Here is a 27,515-nt window from a genome sequence, read left to right on the forward strand (position 1 = left end):
TTTTTTAAACAAAAATGTAATGGATGACAATTGGTCATCTTGTTAAATTTTGGAAACATAAACCGGTTGTTCAGTTATCAGGTTTCAAAATAATCAAATCTGAAGACGCAGCACTTTAAAAGGTTATTCTTTCGTTAATGTAACATTTTGGTAAAGTAGTGTTATTATACGCGAATTTCATTATATACGCGAGGCTTTAAAACTCAGTGTGTCTTTTAGTTTTAATCACACATTACACAATAATTACTCGCACTGAGATCGGCTTGGGATGATTGAGTTTGACGTTCGCTTGGCCGAAGTTGCGGATCTGGATGGTATTTACAAGCTGATCCGGTCGCCGGGCGTCAAGTGGTTTGGCAATATCCGGCCGAAGTTTTGTGGAAAGGACTCGCTGTTTCATCCGTACCAGACCTACAGGATGTTGGCCCTCTGCAGGCATACTTCCGCCTTGGTGGCCTACGCCGAGTTCCGGAACTATCCGTCCATCACCGCTCTGCCCACAGATAGTTGGTTGGATTGGCTGACCGTTAGATACTGGTAATCGGATACGAATATTTTCCACAGTGGATAATGACCTTTTCGCCTTCAGTTTGACCCTGTCTATTAGTTGGCTTAATGCATTGTTCTTCAACTTTTGCATCTACAAGAGCGAGTACTCAATGGTTCTGGTCGAAATCATAAAAGAGGTGTTTTACAGGGAGAACAGGGTGTGGTACCTGATCGCAGTAAGGACTCCCTTGGTGCGGCAGCCCTCGCACTTCATGGAGACCTTCGACGATTTGGAAAAAATATCACAGATATTCTATCCACTGGAGTTTTGCACGGAAAAAAACTGTAACACGCAGTCATTATACATTGTGGATCGGTTCTCGGTACTGCCCAAGATTACCTACCGGAAGGCACTGTAAGTTCTAATAGGTTAATTCATTTTTGTTATGCGGGTGTGCAAAAATTAGGACATACTGAAAAAAATAGGTTTCTCTAAATTAAAAAAAAATTTTAAGTGTACAATTTTTCTATTCAACAATCCAAGTTAATATTAAAATACATTTTTATGTTTTTAGTTTATTTTAGGTAAGTTTATATTTTGAAAAATAAGGGGGCTTTTCTTGGTGTACTTAAGCTTTCAGTGTAAAAATAAATTTATTAACTACGTATTCGTTTTTTCTATTTTATGTGTTTCCCAATTTCATTTTAGAGCCGAGGACAACGACGATGTAATAGAACTCCTAGAATTCGAGATGCCCGAGCTACGAGAGAAGCTGGGTGACTACTATATAGCCGAGGAGGTGATGCGACAGGATCCCGGGGCCGAGAAGAGCCTTCTGGTCGTGGCCGAAACAAGCAATCAGTGCGAGGAGACCGAGATGGTCCTCTTCCTTTGGATGACCACGGACATCGACATCCTGTTCTATGTGCGTAACTACGAGGTTGAATCCTTCGGCAACCTGGTAAAGCCCGCCAGTGGCAAGTCGTTCCACTACGAAACGATGACGGTGTCGTAAGTGTGGCTGCTCAAATGGTCAGACTACCACCTAAGTGATTAACATCCTGTAGATCAGTTCAGCGCAGGGCAGAGGCCAGCACGTTTACTTCAGATGCCCTGGATGATCTGGATGCCATCACGATTCTGGGAGGTCTGCAGAGGGTTGACAGCGGTATGAGGTGGGCAATACTCAGGCACATTGTTTATGTCATATAAGGGGTTGTCCATATATATTAAGTCATCAAAAACACGAAAGGAATTCATCTTGGGCAAGCCGAAGTAACAGACCCCTGCAGCGATTCCAAAAATGAAATATTTATTAAAACAACAACATTCCGTTTTTTATGGCCATACATAGTTCTTATGGCAGCTATATGACATTGATCTCTGATTTTAAATTTTTTGAAATATTTCTGAAACTATAACCCATAGTTGTATGAAAGTATATTCAAATCAATTGAAATTGTACGCACATAGCTTTTAAATTAAACGTTTTAGATCGAATCTCCTTGAATAGAAGCGACTCCCCGAGAATATAAATACTTCATAGGGTCGGAAATGTGTTTCATTGCGTTGCAAACTTCTGGCTAAAATTATTATTATACATTAAAAGGGTTGGTCAATATTAAGGTTAGGTTTGGGGGATTTTATAATGTAAGTGCAAATGTGATACGTATATAACTATTTGTTTTTTAAACAGCGTTGCAAGCATGGGTAAAATGAAGATCAGCTCAATCGCTGGCACAGTTGTGGATGCTCACGTATCGGAGGATAATAAGTTCTACATGCGGGAATGTCTTTTCTCAAAGTTCAAGTACATCCTGGAAAGTAAGTCCACAGTTGATCCTAAAAGCAGAAATAGTCTTAGTTCACAACGTTTGAACATTTAGAACTCCACAGCACTGATTACTATTTGCGGCACGAACAAAACGTAATTAATTTCATATACCCCGCCGGAAAGGAACCCGCTGGTCCGGCGGCCATAGAAGCGGCATCAAACGTTTTTTTCCTAAAGAGTATTGTGGGCGGGAGGGATTTTCCACTGTCACGCCTCTTTAACGCGATAGTGGCCATGTTTTGCGCATATCCAGATCGGGACTACTGCATGATGCAGATATCCGCGAATATCAAGGCCAGCAGGAGCTATTTGGAGGTTCTACAGTACTTTATGGTGAGCCTAACAACTGGTTAAATTGATTATGCAGAGCTCTTTATGTTTTGAATTTTGAATACTTAAAACTTAAAATATTTATCTTTAAAAATATTCATATAAGTTGATTTTATTGGAAACGTACACAAGACTAAAAGTAAACAACATAACAAACAACATAGAAAGAAAATCTAAGTCAAATGCATCGACTTTTAAATACCCGTTACTCCGCTTAAAAAATTTCAAAATATATATGCCCCCAGAAAACCATCGGGCTTTAGGTAGCGCCATCTGCCGAACTACAGGGTAGTTGCCACAAGCTATGAATGAGCACCACCCACGCACCCGGCAGATGGCGCCACCTAAATTCCGTTTGTTTTGTGGGGGAATATTTAGTTTGAAGTTTGTTAGCTGATTAACAACCATTTTCGGGCAATATTTGCAATTTGTGGGTGTTATAGAAACATGCATTGCGTAGGCATAACAAGAACCTGCATGCTAAGACCCAAATGTCTTTTTTAATAGTTTCTGAGGTATTGTCGCTCAACCGAACGGACACAGCTAGATCGACTCGGTTATTGATCCAGATCATGTATATACCTTATACCTTTACATACTTTTTATTAAAAGACGAGTTAATTAATTATTACCTAATACTTTCAAATTAATGTATTGTGTGTATCCAAATTTTTAATGTCTAGCCAGTGGTTTCGCGTCCCAGCAATGAATGCAGCCTCGCCGAGGTATACATAACCCATCGGAGCACCATTTTTGGGGAGGTTAGTCTGTACAAACTGCGAAAGGAGGACGTGTCCGTGGTGCACACCTTGGCCGTGGGAATCTTGGCCAAGGAGATTAGTTCCCCTGATTCCACCGCCAGCAGCTTCTCTTACTGCTCCAAAATAAACGAGCGGGCGGAGCTGGAGCACGAGCTTCATGTTCTCGACGCGATCATGAAGGATGTGCTGGAGAAGGAGTTCAGTGAGTTCGCGGTGTTTACCATTCGCTGCGGAAACTCTACGAAGTCCGCCAAGCAGAATACTTCGATCGGGTTTGTGGTGCTTCGGCAGTTCCATTGTCATGGCCAGCTCTTTGATCACTATCACCTGCCCAAGCACGATACTCACTTGAATCGCCTAAGAGCCGAGATCATCTCACTGCGACTGCATCCTCTTTTCGTGTCCAGTGGCGATCTGATTTTCAGGGATTTGGCCAGGAAGACTAACTTTTATGACTTTTACTTCATCAGTGCGTTTGACGTAAGTTATAGGGATGCTAATAAGACGCATACAGTAGCGGATTAAATAAATTAAAAAATCTCCACAGAATCATAAGTACAGCAATGACCTGAAGAAAATGATGATGGTCGTGGAACCGAAGACCATTAAAAATGCTCCAGTTTTCTTCAGAGTGCACAGTGAACAGAGGAAGTCGAGGAACAGGTTGCATCTGCCCAGTCCCAATTACTCAACGGATAATATGATCATCTACCGGCACAAACTCAATCCGGTTAAGTGGTTCACCAACAATAAGAAAGTGGTCATCATTGGGTTTTCTCCCGTGACCAAGGCCTTTCTGCGACAGCTTGTGTTTCAGTGGAATAGCAGGGAGTGAGTCTTATAAACAGTACACATGTTAAATCCTATTTTTCGGGCTTTGTAGTTCTGTGAATCTCTGTTTCCATATATAGGGCTGCATATATTTACTTGATTACCTTCAATTATTATATATAACACTTTCTTCTCTGCAGCCATAAGAACTCGGAAAACTTCACCTGCCTGAGCTGGCTGCAAGTGACCGTAATCTGTCGGGCCGGGGTCGTGGAGGCGGACTACGACAGTCTCTTTAAGTGCCCCTATTGCACTAGTCCTCTTGGATGCTACCTTTCCTACCAGAACGAGTCCTGCTTCATAAGAGATTGTTGTGTGCGGCTTGATTTGCGCTACTGGGTACACTTTGTGCCCGGAAAGGTGGAGCTGATTAATAGGTGCGACTGGCAGAGCCATTAAATATATCATAGATTAACCAATTATGATAAACAGAGAGAAAAAGTACGTGAAGATTGAGGCCTGTGAGATTCACTATGACACCCTTCTGCTGATGTGTGAGAGGAAGTTTGTGCTCCGTTCTCCAGAATCGCCTGTCGGCACGGGAAGTCCCTGCAATCTCGTGGAGGTCAATTGTCGGCTGAACAAGCTCCTGCTGTTCTATAAGGTGCGTACGCTGCTGGAGAACATGCCGCGAACCTACTTGGTCCTGGTTTATGGCTCCAATTTGTCCACCTATGAGTGCATCGCCTTTCTGATTGGCCATGGCGTTGATTGCTCGCGGATGGTGTTTGTCCAGCCGCATCGATTCATCGGCAAGGATGCGGATATGAAGGAGAAGAACCCCTTCTGGGACCAAAACCTGCAGCTCATCTTGGACGACATCCTCGTGGATAAAGGAGTTGCGATTTTCATAGACTATGACTTTCACCACTATAATTTGCACAAGTCATCCGACTTCATCATGGAGGTGGTCTTCCAGCACTTTCCCAGTAGAAAGCAGGCGACATTCGAGTGTGACCTTTTTATCTCCTTCGAGGAGGGACACCTCCATCAAAGGCATATGAAATGTGAGTGGTCATAATTAGAATTGATTTGTTAAATCTGATTACTTTTTGATCATACAACATTAGGGCTAAAGGCTGCAAACATCAATCTAGATAACAACGAGATCCTGGTAAACGAGCGCTACCAGACCAACGATCCGAACATCTATGCAGCTGGCAGCTTCATAAAGATGCGGCCGAAGCCAAATTATCAGTACAGATATGTTAGTAGCCGAGAAATGGCCCGCAAGGTGAGAGTTTCATCTACTGAGTTACCTTATAGTGTCCGTGTATACCATTCTTTCAGATCTTACACCATCTGGACATTGTTCCGGATATAGATTTCGAGGATCGATACTCTGAGCCCCTGCTCTTCCAGGCCATTCTGCCGCTACGTTATTTCATCACCAAAGTCACAATGCCTCGGAGATATTTGAACTCGCACTTGCCCGTCATGGAGACTTGCAATTTGACCACGTACAAGAAGAACACATTTTGCCGGGTTGGCCTATCCAGACATATGATGGTGGACGAGATCGTGGTTGTGACAAAAAATGTGAGTTCACTGCCTTAAGCTACAATAATTCTGTAACCCCACATATTTTCCTCGTTAGGAGTGCTATTTGGACTTCCTGCAGCACTTTTGTGGCAAGCACGAGCTACTTCTGAACAATCTGAAGGCGCGCTATAAGGCTCATACGATTCACTCTTTTCTGAAGTATTTTCAAGAGCCCTGGACGGAATTGATCATGCACGAGAACTTTAAGGACCTTCAGGCGGAGAATAAAGAACTCCTTAATCCCATGGCCATATCGGCGCTAAGTGTGCGAATATAGTTAACGATATAAGTATCGATTTTCAACCTTAATTGTTCCCCTTACAGCGAGCTAGCCGTGGGGCCTTAGGAACTATAACCGATATGGACTTCTCCTCGCTGAACAGGCGCTACCTGGAGGTCAAGCTGATGACTTTTCTGAGGGATCATCGGCGGGACTTCCGGCATAAGTTTGCTCTTCCCGAGGATTTCCTTCAATTGGAACAGCCTGACTGGGAGCGACACTCGAATGAATCGACCGAGGAGCAAGATGAGTCAACAGATGAGTCAGAGACCTGATTTGTAGAACCAAAGCAGTCCGTTTCTTTACTTTCCGATTTCCTTGTGCAGTGCTCCGACTCAAATACACGTTAAACAAATTTTTTTCAAAAATGCCCCGAATTCAAGACACTGTGTTTGTCATCACAGCGGGAATTCGGGATCTGCGGCGCATAGAGGATCTCTATGAGGCCAAGAACACGTGGCATTTTGGGCCAAAGGCCACTGCGCCGCTTGAGACCCTGTTCTTGAAAAACCAGGCGCAGCGATTGTTGGTCGTTAACAAACAAGATTTTCACTTAGTGCTGGCATACTGCGAGTTCGCCAACCATCCAAATATTCCGGTGCTGTCTAACGATTTGTGGCTTCACTGGCTCAATGTGCGATTCTGGTACGTAAATGGGTTGGGAAGCGTCTTCAGTCCGGCAGCTGAATAATGCATCTCCCCCAAAAGCCTTGACCTTCCCATCACGCTGCTCAACACCATCTTTTTCAATTTCCTTATCTGCAAGGAGGGACAGCCTGACATTCTCAGGCTGATCATATTGGAGGTCTTTTATAACGAGCACAAGGTCAACTATATAATAGTGGTTAAGCCGCCGGATTGTCCGCCAGGCCAATATGATGCCGTTCAGGCTTTTGGAAAAACCTACTACCCCAAGAACTCCAAAGTCTCGGAGCAGATGCATCTTCCCTCGGTCATCGTGATCCATCGACGGGATGTCATGCCGTTTCTCTCCTTTCGCAAGGCCCTGTGAGTTGGTCCCCAAAGTCTTTTGTCCAAGCCATCCGTACCTTTCCATTTCAGCCCTGAGGATAATGACGACATTGTCGAGATGATAGATTCCGAAGATCCGGAACTGCGCAAAAAGCACGGCGACTTTTACATTGCAGAGCACCTGCTGAATATGGAAGAATCTGATCATAATGATAATATTATTATTGCTGAGGTGCTTAGGTGTACTTCCTTTTCTGATTCCCATAACACGTCTATCATCGCAGTTCGAAGAAGAGATCGCGGATAACGTCAAGGGAGCGGGTTTGATGTGGCTGTCGGAATCCGTAGACATTGAGCTCCTGGCCAAGAACTTTCACCTCGAACGGTTGGGCAATTTGGTGCGGTACACGACGGGGATCAAGCACGCCCGTGTGCTATTTGATGTGTTGTAAGTGGGTTGTACAAAGAAGTAGACGTCTATTTTGAAAGCTTCCTATAGTTCAGTGGAACAAAAGTCCTATAAGGATTTATACACTGAGACGCAAATGGAAGAAATATATAAGACACATGTAGGTGAGAAAAACCCTGAAGGACCAAAAAAAGCGAAGGAAGTGCTATTTAGCAAGTACAAGCATATTTACGAGGGTTGGTAATCACGTCTTTAAGAGCACCTTACTTTATGTACATTTTTCTAATATTTTTGTAGAACTCCGCAAGGGTACTTACTATATGAAAGCCTTCAAGGACCAACTGGAGATCGCTTTCGACTTGCCAGCCGGCGAGCACTCGCACAGCGAAAATCGTTTGCAATACTTGGGTAAGGCGAGCAATGGGTTCCTGCTAAAGATGTTCCAGTTGCATCCACTGGTACGCTTTGAGTACACATTTTATTCCTTGTCGGCCATGTTCAGTGCCTTTCCTAATCACGATTACTGTGTGACCATGGTGCCTGGCACCGCGACCACCAGCCCTTGTCAGCGGGAATTGCTCCGGTTCTTCCTGGTGAGTTGAAAAACATGGATAATGGATCTAGAAATTCCGTTGATTGCCATATTTCAGCCGGTCGCCCATCGTCCAAATAGCGCCGTGGCCGAAAACATGTTCGTTGCGCACCGAAGTACCTTGTTTGGGGACCTCCGGGTACAACCTGTTGAAAGACGGGAGGTTGATGAAATCAGAACCTTGATAAGCTCCCATTCCAGGAAAAGGGACACCTTGTGTAATGAAGAATCTGAGGCTAATAACAGGCTAGACTATTATACAGCCGAGGTCTTAAACACTTTTGAAGATATTATTGAGAGTATCCTTGAGAATCCCTTGACCGAGTCGAGCTGTTTCACCATTCGCTGCGGTCTGTCCAAGAAACACCTCGACTGTCCCTTAGTGGGCTTTCTGATTCTGTGGTGCGGTTGAATAAGTTATATTTATTTTATATAAACTATTTATGCGGCACCCACAGTCCCTTTCTGCTTTATGAAGATCTAAGCAGCATGTTCATGCTGCCGCCAGAGCAGTTCCCCCTAACCCACAACCGTGGAGAGATTGTCATGTTCAAGCTGCACCCATATTTCCAGATGTGGTGCAATCCGATCATTCGCACGGTAGCTTTGTATGATAACTACCGAGAATTGTACTACGTAAACCACTATAATGTTAGTAAAAATCGTTCTCAAACAGTTCAGTAAAGTTTAATTAGATCTTACCGCTTTGTAGGGAATATCGCTGCCGAACGATCTGATGTACAACATGATGCCCGTTGAGCCGTGCCGCATGAAGAAGAACCTGTTCGGTTACAAGTGCGTTTCGTACAAGCGAAAGACATCGAGGATGTCCCACGTCTCCAATGCGGATTCGTGCGGCAGTCGCATGCGGGTCTTTTGCCACAACCTTCAGCCCACCAAGCACTTGGGTGGCAAGAACTCCCTGGTAATCGTGGGCTTCTCCCAGATCTGTCTCGCCTTCTTGCGGACCGCCATCTTCGCCTGGAACTCTAAAGAGTAAGAACTATATCTATGTTATGTTTGCAATCAAACTTCGTTAATTGGTTTTTATAATCTGGAAGAAAGACAATAATTTATTATTTCTAAAATCAGTTAAAATATTTTTAGTTCCTTTGTTCTTCTTAAGTCTAAGTGATAAGCTTTTAGTTTTTGTTTAAAATATTTCGTCCACACTCTTTTGGGGTATTCAACGAAAGTGCAAACTGATTTCCCTTTTAACTCTTCAATAGTTTGTTAAACTTTAAAAAGTACAACTGCCTGCCCATGGTGGACATTTCGGTGTTGGTGCCTTATGGAATTGTGGAATCGGCCTACGATTGCGAATTTTTGTGCAGCTACTGTGGCGAAGATGGCCGAAATTGCTATATAAACACCGGAAACCAGAATCCTTTTGTCAAGGATGTAACGCACCGCATGGATGTGAGGCATTGGGTGCGTTTTGTTCCCGGAACATTGAAAAGAATAAATAGGTAGGTTTCCAAACTTTTTAATAAATAATACATTTATAAAATTGTAAAATGGTTTGAAAACTATTTTTGTTTAAGATTAAAATTTTAATAATTTACTTTTCAAAAGTCGAACTATTAAAATTGTAACAATTTAATTTTCAAAAGTCGAACTATCTAAAACCAGTGCATTGAACATTTTTAATGAATACTCCATATACTCCAGGGCTTATTTGTTAAATTTGGTTTCAGGCAGGAAAAGATTCTACATCTATTGGATGGCTGTAGCCTTCATTACGAGAAGCTGCTCCTTCTGGCTGGCAGTAAGTTTGGCTTTGAAGACACGGTGTTCAACGGGCATCCGACGCCGTTGAACTATGTAACCAACAATCACCGACTGGACAGGATCATTTTCTACCACAAGCTGCGGGAGATGGTTGAGTCCGGGGAGTCCTATAACGTCATTGTCTACGGATACGGACTGGTCGTCTACGAGTGCATTAATTTTTTGGTCACTCATGGTTGTGAGGCCAAGAATATTACGTATGTACAGCCCCATGTGCCAGCAGAGTTGGAGGATGTGGGCAATCCCGAAGTAGACGCTCGTCTGGACCCGATTATACTGGAAATGGTAGGCGATCTGGGAGTCACGATTTACTTGTCCAACAACTACAGTCAATTTATTTTGAGTAAAGACAACTTGTTTATCGAGAAGGTTCAGTTCGTTTCGGTACCCAGCAAGAAAATTACCGAGTTGAACTGCGATCTGTTTGTCAACTACAACTCGTATAATATGAATACGGGTTTGGAGAATGGTGAGATGCTCTACTGCCAGAACACTAATGCCCATTGGCATTATTTCACTCAAAAAAGTTTGCTAACGCCAATGGGCATGCATTTTTAAATCACCCTTGTCATATAATGCCCCATCCTTTTGCAGTACTCAAAGAAGCCGGAATCGAGATGATCGACAGAAAGATCGTGGTAAATGCACGGTACATCACTAATGATCGGAGTATATATGCCTCTGGCAATATAGTCATGTTGCCCATCCCCAACTTTCAGTACACTTCAACTAGTCCGCAAGAGTGCGCTGAAAAGGTAAGCGACCCCTTAGAAAAGTTATGTTTTTAATTTCAGGTCATTGTGTATTTAGCTGGCCTACGAACTGAACATGGTAAAGATTGTGATGCAGTCGCGATACTTGAGGCCATTCGCTTTCACGGGCATGCTGCCAATGGGCTATCAGATCATTAAGTTAATCCAACCGAAGCCACAGCTTATAGGTCAACTTCCCATTGACTATTCAGAGTCCATGACCACCTACGAGAATGGAGAGTTTTGCCGCATTCGTCTCAACAAGAACATGATTGTCATTGAGATTGTCTGCGTTACTAAATCGGTATGATATTATTTAGTTGAAAAATAGGATTATTTGTGATCAATTCCCATAAATTCTGACATCCAGCCGAAAAGACTTTACTTCCTGGAGTACTTTTGTGGCAAACATGCTATGCTGCTTAATGATTTGCACGGTCGTTTTCAATCCGGTTGGATTAAAAACTTCTTGCACTTCTTTCAACAGCCCTGGACGGAGCTTATAATGCACGACAGATTCGAGGACCTGCAATTGAAGAATCGCCGCCTTTTGCTGTCCATGCTGCTGATGAACAACAAGGATGCCATGAATGTCAGGAACAGTTTGGAAAGCACGCAGCGGCAGAAGCTGGAGGAGAATGTAATCGATTTTGTACGCACCTATCGCAAAGATTTCGTCCATGAATTTGCTCTGCCAGAGGATTGGGGTGACTTTAATCTATGATTTAGCTGTCATTAGTTTTTGTATATTTCAATACTCCAATATTTTATTAAGTACAGAAAAAGCAAATTGATCGCAAATCGTAAATTGATAGACAATTAATTCAAATCAGATATTTATTTATATATGTATTTTTGTATTGCATACAATGCTAAATAACTAAACCAATTGCAAGTTTTTACATTGCTCAACACACTAAATCTATTAATGATCAAAAGCTAAAGCTTTCGTTTGGGATAAGCCTACAGATTTAGTTATTCGGTTGATTCTGTTATTAAGTTAGCTAGCTCGATTAGTATAACACATAACTCCTTAGGTCTCACACTGTTAGCTTAATTATATATACTACAAGGGAATGGGTAAAGGGTCTCTGGACTTGATCGGCTAAAGGGGAGAACAGGTCGGTGTTCGTCGCCGCATTTGATCTCGATTAATGGACAGGGGGCTGAGGCCACTGGGGAAGACAATGACATGGTGGTTGAGCTGGCCTCATATGCCCTGCAAGAACCTTCGTAACTCCTCCTCGGTGTCGAAGATCATGACCGGGAAGGGTGATCCTGGCACGAATTCGCCTGCCCACTTGACCTCTACTCGGTAGTCACCTGGTTCGGTTGGATCGTACTAAAGATTAAAAAAAGAAGATATGGTTAGCTACTGATAGATCCACAAATGGCATCTCTTACCTTGCACAGAATGGTGCGATCCTTCTGACTCTCCCGTTGCATTTCCACGCGGAATGCGCCCTTGGGTCCGCGAACCCGAACTGTCAACTGCCCAGCTCCAGCACCTCGAGTGTCGCAGATAAATCGCGATTGGAAGGTGGCCAGCACGCCATGCTCAATTCCAGGTCCATAGACACGGACCTAGTAAGTAAAATTATTGGACATGAAGAAAGAGATTATATATGAAGCCAAGGCAAATTTATTTTTGCCAACCCACCTTGCTGGCATCCGGTGCTCCGGCCACTTTAAGTGCGAATGGCGAGCCCGGAACGTTTTGTCCTCCGTATTTGATGGTCAGCAGGTGACGACCTGGCTCCTGGGGCTTGATGTTCAGGGTGAATGTGGCATCGCCATGATCGTACAGCTCGCAGTAGGCCACCTTGCGTACGCCAGCACAGTGGGCAGTGAGTTCACCCGGTCCGGCTCTCCTGGTGTCAATCCAGGACTTGATGTCCTTGCCGACAATCCCGTGACGCAGTCCCTCGCCGGAGGCAATCACCTTTGAGGCGTCCATGGAAGAGCCCACTGCCACCGTAAGCGGACATCCCTTAACCAAACGGCCGTTCCACTTCACGGAAAGATTCAGAGTGCCCGTGGTGGATTTAAGGGGGGTGTACGAGGCAAGCCAGATGTTTTCGCTGGGTCGCGGTTGCGCCAGACTCACCGGCAGCGATGTGCTGTCCTGGCTGGTGAGGATCACCTCCGGCCTGCCAGCCGGCGCATTCGAGGCGTCGATTGTGAAGTGGGCCGCTTCTCCGGCTTGAGCTGCCGCCAGTCCGCGACCCATGAGCTGCACCTTATCCGCCGCCTGCTGGCCCGTGACAAAGGCACTTCTCGGACACTGGGTGATGGTCAATCCGCTCCAGGTCAAGTCCAAATCATGCTCGCCGGCAGCCAGGTTCTCGCCAGTGATGTTCAGGCACATCTTGCCGTCGACCAGCTTGTCCACAGGTATTTCGATGCCATCGATGCTGCAAACCAGCTTGCCCGGACCCGCATTCTCCACATCGAAGATGATGCGAGCGGGTAGAATCAGCCGGCCGTCATGATCCACCAGGGTTCCCCAGCCACCCACGGGTGTGACCTTGTTGGTCTCCACGCAGCTGATGTGCCAGGGCGATCCCGGCAAGCTGCCTCTATTCGGACAGCTGGCTCGGATCTCGTACTTGCCCACGGAGAGAATTGTGTAGGAGATGCGCCACTCATTGTTGCCCAGAGCCTTGATCTTGGGCTCTATCCGCTCGCCGTACTCGTCTAACCGCTCGATCTGGACATTCGGAGCAATGGGACAGTAGACCACGAAGGAGGCCTCCTTGTTTCGGTGACACACCTCCAGGCCGTGACCAGCCGCCCGGGCATCGTTCCTCACGCCACTCGAGGAGGCGGTGAAGTTCAGCGGCGAACTGGGAATCGTCTCTCCTCCGTACATGAGGGTCAACTTGTAGTTGCCCGGCTGTGAGGGCACAAACTCCACGTTGTAGACACCCTCCGATTGCTCGCTAATTAGGACGGGCAGACTCTGATTGCTGGGCGAGATGGCGAAGGCCTCCAGTTCGGCGGTTCCGGCATTGTCAGTACGCACGGTGAAACTGTTTGGACTGTGCAAGGCTAGCGGCTCCTTGGTGACACCCTGGGTGGTGACCTTGCTGCTGTCGAAGGATTCGCAGGTGAAGGGACTGCCAGGCAGCGGCTTCGATTGGTGCAGCACCTCTGTTGGGGATAATTATTAGATTTTTTTTTTTAGCTTTAATTTACAAATATTACTTACCAATCACACACTGTCCCGGCTTGTTGATGGTGAACTCCGCCTGCAGGTGTCCGTTCTTCGTCTGATAGCATCTCACGGGCAGAGCTTGTCCTCCTGGTCCGGAGACCACCACATCGAACTCCCTGGCTGGCCTCTTGACCGTGTCAATGGCAAAGGAAGTGGTCTTGCCCACTCGCGACTGATACAGTCCCAAACCGCTGACGCTTATTTCCTTGCCAGCACTGGCGGGCAGCACACTGATCTCCAGGGGTTTCAGCGAGATGGGCACTTCGTTGAACAGGATGCTGATCTTGTGGGGAGCCACACGAGTGGGCTGGTACACTATCTCATACACTCCGGTCTTACTTGGTCCGCGGATGGTATGCGGCACTTCGGTGGCTCCACAACGCACCAGTGCGGACAGATCTCCCTGACCAGCTTCGTTCAACGAGACTCCAATGCTGGCAGGCCGATGGCAGAGGGCCTCGCTAACCTCGGTGATCTTCACCAGCGTGGGATCGAAGACGCACAATGTGCGTGATCCGATGTGCTGACGGGTTTCGCGGTCTATGAAGCGCAGCGTGTAGTTCCCGGTCATGTGGGTCCGGAACTCCGCTGTCTGCCTGTTGATCGAATACGGAACAGACTTCTGATCCGGCGAGAAGATCTCAACGATCTGATCGTCCGCTGGGAAATCAATGGCCGCCAAACTGCCAATCTGAATGTGCTGTGTGTGCTGTTGAATGTCCACACGGAAGGGACTTCCGTCCACGGCCACCTCGTTGAATGTGATGTTCACGTAGTGCGGTTCCGTGCTCTGGGGCACAAAGGTCACGTCGTAGAGTCCGCGGGCACAGGCCACAACCTCTGCCTTGACCGTGCTACTGTCGGTGGAGACCACCAGCTCCAAGGTGCCCTCACCAGCTCCCGCAGCGTCCACGCTGAAGGTCACTGGAACGCCCAGATTAGCCGGCCCATACTGCTGTTCCAGTCCACTAATGCTCACCCTGGAGACATCGAAGACATTGCAACTGAAGGGAGATCCGTTGATGTGCTGATCGTTGGCTGTCACACTGATCAAGTGACGACCCACAGTGGTGGGCCGGAAGGACGCGGAGTAGCTGCCCCCATCATGCTGGCTCAGCTGGCAGTGCTCATTGTCCCCCGACGGCGAGGTCACAAAGATCTGCGGCTCCACGCCCTCGAAGCCCTCGAGCTCAAAGGTGTTGTCCATCTTGACGGCGGCCTGCTTCAGGCACTCGCCCATGGCCATGGCCCGGGGCAGTCCCATCGAGGGCGAGGCCGCTGCAGCGGCGATGTGACAGCTGAATGGCGAACCCGGCACCGGATGTCCATTGAATCGCACCGACAGCGAGTGGGTGGCCGCCTCTGTGGGCTTGAAGTTCACCTTGAACCGGGCATTGCCCTCGGATTGGACAAAGTTCGGTACGTTCTTGCCATTGACGGCCACGATGATCTCCAAATTGCCGGCTCCCGCCTGAGATGCATTGATCCCGAAGCTCACACTCTTGTTGACCACGCCAGCCCTGATGTCCGTGACAATCACCTTTTCGGCGGAGTAGGCTTTGAGCAGGAAGGGACTGCCCTCCACGTGACCACCACCGGGCAGGCGGACCTCCACCGAGTGGTCACCCACCTCCATGGGCTCGAACTTGATATTGTAGCCCAGGGTGGATGAGCCCAGGGGGTCAATCTTCACGGGCACACTTCGCCTGGCAGGACCCAGCACCTCAACGGTTGGCTTAGTGTCCGATTCCACCACGAACTCGAACAGCCTGCCCACGCTGACCTTGTCCATCGTCTCCGGGGATTGGATGCGGGCGGCGGCTCCCACGCGACAGGTGAACGGGGATCCGGGCACATCCTGGCTGTTGAAGCGCAGCTCAACGGTGTGACTCTCAGCCTCGCGGGGCGTGAAACTGATGGCGTAGGTGTGTTGACCCTGGGCCTGGGCGGAGGTTGGAACTCTGCCTCCATTCACTGTAACTTCCAAATTTCCGGGTCCAGCCTGGGATGTCTCAACCAGAAAAGTGACAGCCTTGCCCACTGTGCCACTGCTCACATTCTTTACCTTTATGGCGCTGACATCGTACACCTTAAAAAAACAACAACACTTTTAATCAACTGAAGACAAAAGTAAATAAAAATAACTTCAGTTTATTCTAATATATTACATGGGTGCTTTATCTAGGTACGAATTTGTGTATCCTGAAAAAAAGCATTATACCTATAACTAAGTACAATAATTGCGAAAAAAAATTTTATTTCATTGCATGTAACAATATTAATAGTGGAATTAAACCCTTTAATAATCGTGTATTACTAATACTTTCCCACAAAATCTACATTTTTTCTGGTACCTTGCTTTTGATGGCTGCATAGCAAAATCAAATTTAAATCAAAAATGTTGCTTTGAAGTTTTTAAATAATTAAACTTAAAAGAGATAATACGGTCAGTGACCGACTTTTTCTAATATATATATTGTAACTTATACCAATTTGACCTTTGCGTTTCTTCTTGCTAGTTTTAAGAATCCTCTGCACTTACCTTGGCTGCATATGGACTTCCGGCGGTGGCCAATCCATTGACCGTGACATTGACTCGATGCTCGCCGACGACTCTGGGCACAAACTCCGCCTTGAAGACGCCATCGGCGGACTGATGCACTTGCGCCGGAACCGACTGGCCAGCAGGTCCTGATTCGGCCAGCGATTTGCGTTTTTATTTATCATTTCGTATTCGATTTTAGTATTGATTAATTATTGTGTGTTTGGTTTGATTTACGTTTTCAGTTGCGACGCGGCCGGAAACGAGTTTGAGATTGATTTCGTTTGTTTGTTTTGTTGAAATTCGGTAATTGGGCAACGATTCGGTTTGGTCAGATGTGTGTGTTGGGTTAGTGTTTAGTTTTCAATCGCGGATGAAGCGAAAAAATTTGGAAAAATGTTCACACGATTAGTAATTTTAAACTTTGAAATGTTGGGCAGTCAGGGGTTAATTGTGTGTTGGTATTAGTTCGAGTCATTTACTTGGAGTGCGGTTAGTCTAGATTGATTATTGTATTGACTGTGCCGGAAACGGTTAGTAAACGGGGATGTGGCAAGGGTCAGAGACAGTACAGAATAGATATAATACGAGTAGTCCCAAGTGAATCTGTACGCTGTATACAGAACACTTCGAAATATCCTGCTTGATATACAACCTATTTAAGTTTGTTTTAAACCATTTTTATTTTCATTCGAGTAACTCTACACATTAATCAGTATGAAACAAATTAGTAAACAATCGGACATTAGTAAATACTTCGTTTTGTTATTGTGTTGGCATAGAGTTTCGCTCATGGGAAACTCATTTCTGGGGTTATTTTGTGGTTCGGACGGTTAGCAAGTATATATACACCTGGTGAATAGTATATATATATGTATAGGGGAGAGCTCGGAGACTACTCCCTCATTTAATAGTATAGGTAATATAAGTATATGCATATATTTATATAGGTATATAGTCTAGTACAAAAGATTTCGCCGTCCTGAAATATAATACAGATACAAAAGTGAGCAACATTATTACAAAAAGGACATATAATTACAATCAAAGGACAAACACAATCACAAACGCACACAAAACACACAGGGATAACGCTTGAACTACATGAATAATAAAAGCAACTGTATGGTATCTATGGAAACTAAGATTCCAGATCTGGCACTATGGCATATTTGCAAAAAATCAACTTTATCTAAATACCCAAGTCAAGAGTTTCGAAGCTATTGCAGTCGAACTTCAATAACATAAGCTGTACAGTGTAAAAACTGCGTTTACAATATATTTAAATTGATTGAAATTTATTTAAAATAAGATCCAATTTAAACCGATTCAAGCTTAAGCTTTCATAACAAAATTAAAAGCTGTTACTACACTGATAAGAAAAAGAATTAATATTTACAAAAACAAACGTTATTTTACTTGAACTTGCTAACAAAGTAAATAGCGTTGTAACTCGTTTTTGCTCATCTAAATAAAATACTTGAGCTATCCCTATCCGCTTTTGCATGGGAATCTTATTCTTGTTAACGAAGTTCGACTGTATAAGCAAATGATAAATGAACTTCATAATTACACAGGCACACACACAAACTACACGATGAGGCTGCGCATCTCATAAATCCACTCTCTAAGTGCAGCACCTTGTCTTCAGATTCAGCCGGAGACATTAACCACAAGTTGGGTCTGGTGAGGGGAGGCGGTGAAAAATGGGGGGTGTGGCATGCTTGGGAATTTCCACAACGATTTCCGCTCATACAAATCGCCTGTACAAGTCTTTGTGCGTGAGGTTGAGGTGTGTGAGAGTGGGTGCGATGCGGATACAGTTACGAGTTGCAGATACGAATTACAGATACGAATTACAGATACGGTTACTGCTACCAGATACGAGTATGTATGCAGATGGATCCAATCGAATAGTACGCTTAGCAGACACAAACATTTAGCAAACGAGCAATTAAATAACGAGCCTTAAGACTAGAACCAATGCACAAAACACAAATACAGGGGCAATGAAGGGGAGTCGGGGTAAATAACCCCACACAAATGAATTGTGGTTAGCTGGTCTGGGAATGGGCCCAAGGAGCTCAACTGGCGGAGCAGCCATCTCTGGCCGCCTCTGCCTACATACCTTCCACGTTCACCTCGATGTCCTCCAGACGGCCGCCGTTGTGATTGATTACAAAAGAATTGGTCTGATGCACGGGTCCTGGGCCGCCCAGCGACACCTGCGGCCCGGCCACGCCCCCGCTGATGCTGACCGTAATCGGACAGCCCGGCACGGGCATCTTGTTGAATGACACGTTGATCGTGTGCTCGCACGACTCCGTCGGCACAAACGAAACGGAAAATCTGCAAGCAAAAGAAAATATACATTTAGATAACAAACAACAAAAACTACAAAAATGACCAAGTACGTAAATGAATAGATACTAATAGATGTAGTCAAGCGACCCGACTATAAGGTACTCCCTACCGTACCAAAAATATTTTTAAAATACTTAAAATTACACATGGCTATAATATTCGTTAACAAAAAACCATCAAACCACATTTTAAATTTAGCTATTATTTAGAAGCTCAAGGTGCAGATGGTGCCACATAAAAACCAATTTTTTTACCTATTTCGAGAATGGTAACTCAACTAAAGCGGATATTTGATAATTGTGGCACTTTACTAATTTCCTTTTAATTTCAACATGTAGTTTATAATTTATAGTATCGTTGGTACTGACAAATAGCTACTTACTTTAAGATTAAAACAGAATAAGAAATTTTGTTAATTATTTAGAAGCTGGCTTAAATAATAATAGTAACAGCAAGTTTATTTGTAACAAAATTTTAAATGGAACCAATTAAAAAAGGTAACTACGGGTTTAATTTTATTAATAAAACATAAGCATTTGCCTTATTAAAACGTGCTCTTGATAACACTATAATTTCTTGTGCTAACCATAGTTACACTGCTAAAAAACGTAGTAGGCCGAAATATTTTGAACTCAATTGCGGTTATTAATGATTATAGATATGAAAATATTTTCCTTTGACTATTTTCGGAATTTATTTTAATTTCATTCGAAATTTCATTCAAATTTAAACCATATTTAACTTAAATAAATCGCTTTTAAATCTACATGTTTTAAATCAAATATTTTATACGTTAATTTAAATATTTTAAGGTTACTTAATGCAATTTAATATACATTGAATTTAATATTATGATTTAATATTTAGTTTAAATATTAAATAATCCATTTTAAATTCAATAGTCGATATTTTCACTTTTCGTATCAGTGTACTTATTTAATAATTTAAGCATTGGACTCACCTTGCACTGCCTTGCGGATGCACCTGCGTGGGAATGTTCTGTCCCTTGGCCGAAATCGTGATCTCCAGGTTGCCCTCACCGGCATCGCCCGCATCCACGGTGAACTGCACCGGGCGACCCATCGTGCCCCGCGAGACACTGCCCACCACCACCTTGCTGGCGTCGTAGGACTTGGCCAGGAAGGGGGTTCCCTGGACGGCGAACCCGTTGTACTCCACGTTGATGGAGTGCCCGCCAACGGTGGTGGGCGTGAACTCGGCCGTGAAGCCAGCGTGGATGTCTCCGGTCACCCGGACGGGCAACTCGCCCTGGGGACCGCGCACGCTGACAGCCAGCTCGGCGGCTCCGCCTCCGCTCACTGTGATGTGAAAAGAGGAGGGCCGGTTGACCGGGATCAGCTCCAGATTGGAGAGATTCAGCAGCACTCGGGAGGTGTCCGCCACGGCGCACACGAAGGGGCAGCCGCGCACCGTCTCGCCATTGAACTTGATGTCTATCAGATGCGACTTGGCCTGCTCCGGCGTGAAGGAGACCAGGCAGCGACCTCCGCCCACGACCTGGACATGATTGGGCACCTCGCCCTCGTTGATGGATATCTCCAGCTGGCCCTCGCCGGCGGCGCTGGCATCCACGCGGAACTGGCACGGCTGGCCGACCACGCCGCCATTCACCTCCGTCACCTGGATCAGGCTGGAGTCGTAGACCTTGGCGATCAGCGGGCCGCCAGCGATCTTCGTGCCGTTGATGGACGCATCGATCACGTGGGTGCCCACCTCGGTGGGCACAAACTCGATGCGAGCAGCACCATTTGCCGCCTCATGGGTGACTCTGGCATTGAGCTTCGACTTGCTAGGGGTCAAAACCGTGGCCACGCACTCGCCCTTACTCAGGCTTTGTCCAGGAGGCGGCAGTATCTCAAAAACCGCCGGCGTATTGGCGGGTACCAGGCGAGTGGATTCGCCCAGAGCGGTCAGGCCGGGTGAGGACATGATTTCAGCGTGCCACGGTGAACCTGTAGGTGAGACCAAAGAAACGAATCGATTAGTCTCTGGATGGCAAACACTAAAGAAACACTTTGAAAGTTGTCAACTTAAAGAGCTAACCCAACGACCGAGATGAACAACGATATTTGACCCACAAAACCATTACATGCACCTGCAGCTCGGGTAATTGAGACCGATGCCACGGTGCCCTTAGAGGTTGGCTTAAACAATTTGAGTATTATAATCTACAATGTCGCATATTGCTATCATCATTCCGATTCCCATTAAGCACATATTTGATGTGCTCCAAATTTTACTATTATAGAATTTGTTTATCGTTAGACAATTTATTAGTGGAATTCAAAAGAAAATAAAGTGAATAAGGAACAAAAAAGAAATTGCTTATGTACAATCAAGTAAAGATTTTCGACCCACACATGCACATGCAGCTGGAGAAATTGATATATATGAAACAAAGAGAGCTGAAAGATTAGTTATTTATCTGATTTGTTCTACATTTGACAAAGATAATTCTGTGCCCCAAGAAAAAATATTTCTGCACGTAAGTGTTTCTGATATCACGACCTTAGAGATAATAGATGGTTCAACTTTTGTCTTTACTAGTTTCAATGATTGTAATTGGTTTAAGGTTTGTATTGTTTTGTTTTTTTTAGCCATTGTATACTTTTCGTATATTATTTAAAAAATTGTCTGTTCTCTTTAAGCTTTACTTTTACTTTTATATTAATTTTCCTTTATAACTTTCAATAGATCAGGTGAATTGGTTGAAGCAAAACTACTAAACCGGACCTCGCATTCTTAAGCTGGCAAGGTTTCCGCTGCGACTTTGCATTGTTTCTCGCTGCGTCTCATTATAATTGTCGCAATCTCAATCTGTGCCGCCTGGTTGCCGGCGACAAGTGCGTATCTGTTGGTTGTATCTGTATCTGAATCTAGAGCTGCGTATCTTGTGCCTGCCTGAGCTTCAGCATAGTATCTGTGGCAGCCTACATTACTCGTTGCCAGCGAGAAGAGCCACATAATTCGACCGAGTTGGTTAAGGAATGTTTTGAAACGAGCCCGAAAGCATCATTAAATTAAATTGTAAGGAGTAGCCGCAATCGAGTGGCTCGCAGCGATGCGACTGCCAATTTGCGATGGTGGAGCAGATTGGCTATTGGCTCGTTAAACGTTCGCTTATTTGTTGGCACTCGCATCTCACATCTCACAGCATTTTTATTGGACACGGTTGGGTTTGGTTTCTGTTTTCTGTTTTCTGTTTACTGTGTTTGTTGCCTGGCGCTCAAATTTACTTTTGTTTGCAACTTTCCATGCATTTCTCTTTTTGCAATTGTTGCACTTTTCCTTTTAGTGCTAGTGCTCGTTTGCAGTTGCTGCTGTGTTGTTGTTTTGCTGTTTTTTTTTTTTATGGCTTTCCATGAAAACTGCTGAAACGGTCAGTCGCCAGTTCAATGGAAAAAAATCGTCATAGCTCGAAACTCGCTTCGTTTTGGGTTCCCCGGCTGAATCGCTTAACGCGCGACTTGTCTTTCCCTGGGAAACTTCTCCATCACTGAGTTACAAAAAAAAACAAAGCACTTTTTTTATTTGCCCAAGCTGTGAAAATCTCTCGGCATGAGACACTTCCCGTCCTCTGTTTGGCCATAGCACTTTGGCTCGAACAGTTTTCGTAACTGTTTCTGGCTGTTTGTTTTCGGTATTCGACCAATTGGGGCCATCATTAATCAGTTATCGCATTCTCATAACTCTGCTCATGGCCAGCGGCTATGCAAAAAAGTTACAGTTAGGCGACCGCCACTCCAAAGAGTCTAACGCACCCAGTAAAGTTCGTCGACTGCCCCAGACAATGTGGCAATGTTGCTGTCGCTGCGAGGCAAGCTGCATGTTGCAAGAGCAACTGCACGTCGACTAGCTGAAAAGCTGCCTCAATGCCGCTTTTCTGGCCGGTTTCCCAGCTGGAGTGCTAATCGCAGCGCTGAGTTGTTGCCTGCCGGTCGGAGAACAAGTGCAGCTAGCATCTAACGCTGTTATTCAATCTGCATAGGCATCCACTAAGGCCCAGCACTGGGAATAAATCTATCGCAGAATTTAGTGTGCATTGGGGAAACCTTTCTTAAGTCAGCGAACAAAGAAAAACGATTACTCTAAAGATGAAAATGTATGATGCTACTTTTACCCACAATAGCAAAAAACATCTATTTACTTTAATAGTAGATTATATGCCTTAAAAAAACCATAAGAACATCCTTAACAGTTTTTAAATTTGGAGATTTTTTTATTTACCTAAGAACTTTTCAAAACTAACTTTAACTTCTTATTTTTCTATTCAGAAAACGTTATCTCAACTATATAAAGCCCCACTCAGATTATTTTGAATATGTTTGACGTTGCATGAATCCTTAACGCGCCATGTGTAAAAGCCTTCCTTAACAAAAAAAAGGATGTTATATTCATAAAAAAAGAGATTTCTAAAACAGACCCGGATAGTAATAATAATAAATGACAAATAAATTTTAAAAAATAATACTAATTTACATTTTAAATGCACTCAATTTGGAGTTGAAAACTATAAATATTGAAATATATCGAATAAAGAACCTATTGTAATCTAGATAGAGTTTTTCGCTCAGTGCAGGCACCTGTGGGTTTTTGTTTGCCTGCGGTTACGTGACTACTGGCCGCAAAAGCCCGTTAGATGGCCTGCAGCTGTCGCAGAGGTCTGATTCTGAATCCGAATTCAAATCTGAACCTGACCGTTACACCAAACTATTTTTCGAATGTTACATTGGTAGATTTACGTTTTTGTGGCTGGAGACTGGAACCGGGGCCGTTGACAGTGCTAGATTGCTGGAACTCAAATCTGAGGCTGAAAACGCGCGTGGACCTTTATTCTTTTGTTGGATCAAATCACAATCGCTGGCGGCACGTCTGAACTTGAAAGAGGTGGAAATTATTTCGTGTAGCGATTATGTCAGCGGGTTGTAAATTATTTATTTATGTGTAAGCTTTATATGCGTCGAGTGCTGCAATCTGAATTTCAACAAGACAACGATTAAGCGAAAACGCTTATAAGAATTTGCGGAGCGTTGCACAAAATGATATCGCGGCACGACCACGATTCGGCGCACGTTTTAATCGCGTTTAACCACGACCGGCGACACTTTAGTTTTATATTCGTTTTAAGTATTTATAATCACTCGACTTGAACTCCGGCTCTCTGGGGGTCGCGTTTGAAGTTGAAGGGGTTAAGGAGCTTGGGGGCGCGTCAAAAACCAGTTAATGCTGCTGCTTTTCGACAATTTTCGTTATTAAATTATGCACAACTCAGGCAGACGACGGGCAGGCAGTTTCACTTTGACTGGCAGTGGCTCATAAAAATCCCAAACAGCCGAGTCGAACCGAACGCTGGAAGTGGGAATGTGTGCCAATATGCTGAGCGGAAATGGCCAAAAGCGGCGGGTAAAAGCGGGTAAAAGCGGGTAAAGGGGGCTAAAATCGGAGAGAGGTGTGGCCGCCGTCACTCATTGTTTAACACAAAAAAGAAACGAAACGAAGCCAAACGAAATCGAAATGTTTGCTCACGATGCTTAAACATTAAGCATATGTATATTTCGTGAGCTGGGCTGAGCTTCAAAATCGGTGGACTAGTCGATGGAAAGTGGCCGACGTGGCCAAGAAATCGCAATCTGAGCCGGAGATCTGGCATCTGGAAACTGGCAACGGGCAACTGGCAACTGGCATCTGGCGCCTACCTGTCGCGCCCTCCGCATACCTGACTGACAGCCCATACCTATCCCAACGGGTTTTGGGCTGCAGCAGTGCTGCAGGAGCAGATATTTTGCCCCAGGTAGCGGGGCAAATCGACGACTTTTCCCAACGACTTTGATTTCCGCCCGAGCAGCGAGATATACACACAATGCCCAGGCATGCAACAAGTGCGCCTTGAACCACATACAACTGCATCGGGTATCTATATCTGTATCTGCGCCTTTGGCTTGGCCAAGAGTGGAAGTGGAAGTAGCAGTTGGCAAACCAAGATGGCTGCCCCTTTGTCGCCGCTGCTAATAAATTGGCATTGCATTGCGGAGACAGTTTTCCTCGCATTATTGATTCGGCCCAGCTTGGCCAAAACACAGCCACTACAAAACGCTGCACCACGCTCTGAACTAAGAGTTGAAATATTTTCAGCTTAAAGGTTCATTAAACTGGTTTTTGTTCGCACAAGAGACCCCGAAATGTAGGAAAGGAAAAAACAGAGAGTGGAGGGGCGAATATTAGCATATTTCTTTGGCTTAGAAATCTCAGACACGGAATCTTTTCGATTCGCTTCACATTCCGGGAGCCCAAAAAAAGAAAAGAGCTCCGTGTTCTATTGTTGGCCAACTGTAGTTGTTTGTTGTTTACGCGTGGGGTTCTTGGTTCGACTTTAACACACACAATGCTTCACTTTTAACTGACTCTCCGCTAGCCACAATCACAATTTCAGTGCGTTTTCTTGCCAATTTTCCTGGCCTTTTGCGAGCTGCGATGCCGCCGACGTGTCAGTTTCGTTTGGAGCGCGATCTTCGACTGCCAACGCGACTCTCGGAGGGAGAGCCATCAGCCCGAAAACCCGTCCAGCGGGTAAGCTCGGTGGGTGAGCGCGACAGAGCGTAAATCTCGGGGAGATCGCGGCAGGTGAGCACAGGTGAGCTCGGCTGAGAGCAGGTGAGAGGGAGCAGCATGAGAGGGAGAGTCTACGGGTGCCGGAAACTCAGAGAGCGACTCACAGGCTGCGAATTCGCCGCACAGTGGCTAGAGTTCTCTTTAAAAATGCTAAAAACCAAACCAGGAAACAAGCCAGAGATACTTGAAATACTCTTGTACAAAGTTTTGTCGGAAGTTCTATTTTAAAATACTCAACAGACATACTAATTGGAATGTATTTTATCTTGTACACTAGTATTTTATCTTCAAGCTATAGGGTAAAGTTCTTAAACACATATTAATTGTTGAAAATTACTTAAAAATTTTAAACAGATTTTATGGCTTATGTGTGCACGTTTAATTGAAAGAAAGCTCCGAGGAAAATATTATTTTGTATCTTAGAATTTGTTTATAAAGTTTTGAAGACAATTCATAATTAAGTTTTTTAGTTTTTCAAACTTAACATTTAATTTAGAAGTCCAAATTTATTGTCATTTTATAAATTGTAGAATTTAAATTTAACCATAAATTGATTGAAAAATATTTGCGGTTTTTAGTTTTTCAATTAAAAAGTCAAAGAGGTATTCATTTTGAAAATTTAACCGAAGCTTCTATTAAAAATAAAGCAGTTATTATTGTCTTAAAAATTAACAAACTAACTTAAAATAAATAAATAAATAAACTTAAATAAAAACTCTATTTATAGATGCCGACAAAAAATACAAGCTTGTCTATACTGGAGTACCAAAACAGAAGAGCAAGTAAGCTATTCCTATCTAAGATCATGCCCAAAATATGTGGTCCCAAGTGAGGTGCCTTTATAAGTAACTAAACCACTTATCCCACCCACATATCGGGAAATGCTCGAGCACTAGACTCACCTGGAACTGTGTCGCCATTGAAGGTGATCTGCACTGTGTGCGTTCCATGTTCGTGCGGTGTAAAGCTGGCGATGAACCTCTGACCTCCCAGCGAGCGGACCGAGGAGGTGACACGCCCGCCGTTGACCAGGATCTCCAGATTGCCGGAGCCCGCCTTCGAGCCATCGATTTCGAACTCGACGGGTCGTCCAATGGAGCCGTTCGGAATATCCTGCACCCGAATGGCCCTGGCACCAGTGGCGTTGCTGTCTATGGGTCGAAATCTAGAGAGCGAACTGTATCCATATCCAGGGGCAGGTCCGTGTCCGTTGCTCTCGGTGACCACATGCTCACTGGACTCTTTAACGGTTTTCGTATAGCCGCCGGACTTGTCCGTATACGTATTGTTCGAATGTGACTTGACTGTGATGGCACTGGGTCTGTAAAGAATTTGGATAAGTACAAATGTTAAACATTATTTTTTTACAAAGAAACTACTTCGGTTTGAAATCACTTATAAATTTGTTCAAAAGTACACCCAAAAAACAAAATTAATTTAATAGTTTTAAAAATGTACTGAATTTAAAGATAGGCCTAGCCAATAAATTAAAAAAAAATAAATAATATGCCTAAGGTCTACAAGGCTTTGGCAACTATGTATTTAGGTTATTTTGTTTTTTGAAAAGGCGACTTTATAATTGTTAAATCACACTTTCAGAAACTTATTATGTGATTTTCAAAATTAATGGGTTTTATAAAAAATTTACTTGAAGCGCTCTCCATCGTCGGGGGAATCCCGGCGATAGTCCGACTGCTGCTGCTGCTGCTGCTTGTGCAACGCGAACTTGTTGTACTGGGTGTTCCGGTGCGTTTCGTGGTCCAAATCCGGACGATTGTACTGCAGTTCCGTATTCAGCTGCTTCTCGGTCATGTTCGCCAGCGATTCGAGCGAATTGTGCGAGAGCATGTGCTTGGTCTTGTTGATGACGTCCCAGCTGTCGCGTCTGGCGGAAGCCGGCTTCATCGAGGAAACTCTCACGTTGGAGGAGTGGTCGATGCGTGGCTCCGGGGATCCAGTCCGTCGCAGCCGCTCGGCAGTTCCGTATAGCGAGGGGCTGGCTCGCACGTTCGAGTCGGTGACGTAGTTCGAGGTGGATTTATAGGTCGAAGACTTTTCCACAGTTCGCGAAGACTCGTAACCATTCTGGAAGGGTTAAAAAAATATGATTCATTTGGGGGTCATATTAAATAACACTTCGGGACGATTTCTTAAGAAATCTCTAAGAAACGAACATCC

At 44.7% G+C, this 27,515-nt stretch overlaps 3 protein-coding genes across 12 annotated transcripts in view; 2 read left to right on the forward strand and 1 right to left on the reverse strand.

The window, feature by feature from the left end:
- Nucleotides 1–204: 204 nt before the first annotated feature.
- Nucleotides 205–6,450, forward strand: LOC128255473 (cilia- and flagella-associated protein 61). 4 transcript variants are annotated; one of them, XM_052985093.1, is made up of 14 exons: nucleotides 205–537; nucleotides 590–904; nucleotides 1,199–1,501; nucleotides 1,558–1,665; nucleotides 2,187–2,314; nucleotides 2,377–2,657; nucleotides 3,338–3,895; nucleotides 3,963–4,246; nucleotides 4,387–4,623; nucleotides 4,679–5,253; nucleotides 5,317–5,480; nucleotides 5,537–5,785; nucleotides 5,844–6,053; nucleotides 6,113–6,450. In XM_052985093.1, exons 1-14 carry the CDS (start codon nucleotides 269–271, stop codon nucleotides 6,341–6,343), a joined length of 3,912 nt encoding a protein of 1,303 aa, XP_052841053.1. In that variant the 5' UTR covers nucleotides 205–268; the 3' UTR covers nucleotides 6,344–6,450. The 4 variants fall into 4 exon arrangements, 2 of the variants coding, with proteins under 2 accessions (XP_052841053.1, XP_052841054.1); XR_008267667.1 differs by lacking the exon at nucleotides 6,113–6,450 and having other exon boundaries at nucleotides 5,571–5,785; nucleotides 5,844–5,981; XM_052985094.1 differs by lacking the exon at nucleotides 6,113–6,450 and having other exon boundaries at nucleotides 5,537–5,789; nucleotides 5,847–6,045.
- Nucleotides 6,436–11,486, forward strand: LOC128255475 (cilia- and flagella-associated protein 61). Of its 2 annotated transcripts, XM_052985106.1 has the most exons (14): nucleotides 6,436–6,713; nucleotides 6,777–7,076; nucleotides 7,131–7,272; nucleotides 7,325–7,488; nucleotides 7,540–7,685; nucleotides 7,747–8,042; nucleotides 8,100–8,443; nucleotides 8,500–8,692; nucleotides 8,754–9,037; nucleotides 9,271–9,510; nucleotides 9,739–10,301; nucleotides 10,427–10,587; nucleotides 10,643–10,888; nucleotides 10,955–11,486. In XM_052985106.1, exons 1-14 carry the CDS (start codon nucleotides 6,436–6,438, stop codon nucleotides 11,306–11,308), a joined length of 3,711 nt encoding a protein of 1,236 aa, XP_052841066.1. In that variant the 3' UTR covers nucleotides 11,309–11,486. The 2 variants fall into 2 exon arrangements, 1 of the variants encoding a protein (XP_052841066.1); XR_008267669.1 differs by lacking the exons at nucleotides 10,643–10,888; nucleotides 10,955–11,486 and having other exon boundaries at nucleotides 9,739–10,117; nucleotides 10,182–10,301; nucleotides 10,427–10,567.
- Nucleotides 11,408–27,515, reverse strand: part of LOC128255472 (filamin-C) — a 28,429-nt gene continuing 12,321 nt past the window's right edge. For 2 of the 6 annotated variants that reach the window (XM_052985087.1, XM_052985086.1), the window contains 9 exons: nucleotides 26,986–27,422; nucleotides 26,240–26,658; nucleotides 19,669–20,680; nucleotides 18,472–18,692; nucleotides 16,344–16,492; nucleotides 13,796–15,890; nucleotides 12,245–13,737; nucleotides 11,989–12,168; nucleotides 11,408–11,926 (listed from right to left, as the gene is read on the reverse strand). In XM_052985087.1, coding sequence (XP_052841047.1) covers nucleotides 11,795–11,926; nucleotides 11,989–12,168; nucleotides 12,245–13,737; nucleotides 13,796–15,890; nucleotides 16,344–16,492; nucleotides 18,472–18,692; nucleotides 19,669–20,680; nucleotides 26,240–26,658; nucleotides 26,986–27,422 — 6,138 coding nt within the window. In that variant the 3' untranslated portion in view covers nucleotides 11,408–11,794. Of the gene's footprint in view, nucleotides 11,927–11,988; nucleotides 12,169–12,244; nucleotides 13,738–13,795; nucleotides 15,891–16,343; nucleotides 16,493–17,007; nucleotides 17,326–18,471; nucleotides 18,693–19,668; nucleotides 20,681–23,470; nucleotides 23,703–25,109; nucleotides 25,248–26,239; nucleotides 26,659–26,985; nucleotides 27,423–27,515 lie in introns of those variants that run through there. The other 4 variants (XM_052985088.1, XM_052985089.1, XM_052985090.1 and 1 more) reach the window with 4 other exon arrangements.

This window comes from Drosophila gunungcola (assembly GCF_025200985.1).
Source record: "Drosophila gunungcola strain Sukarami chromosome 2R unlocalized genomic scaffold, Dgunungcola_SK_2 000011F, whole genome shotgun sequence".
Lineage (NCBI taxonomy): Eukaryota > Metazoa > Arthropoda > Insecta > Diptera > Drosophilidae > Drosophila > Drosophila gunungcola.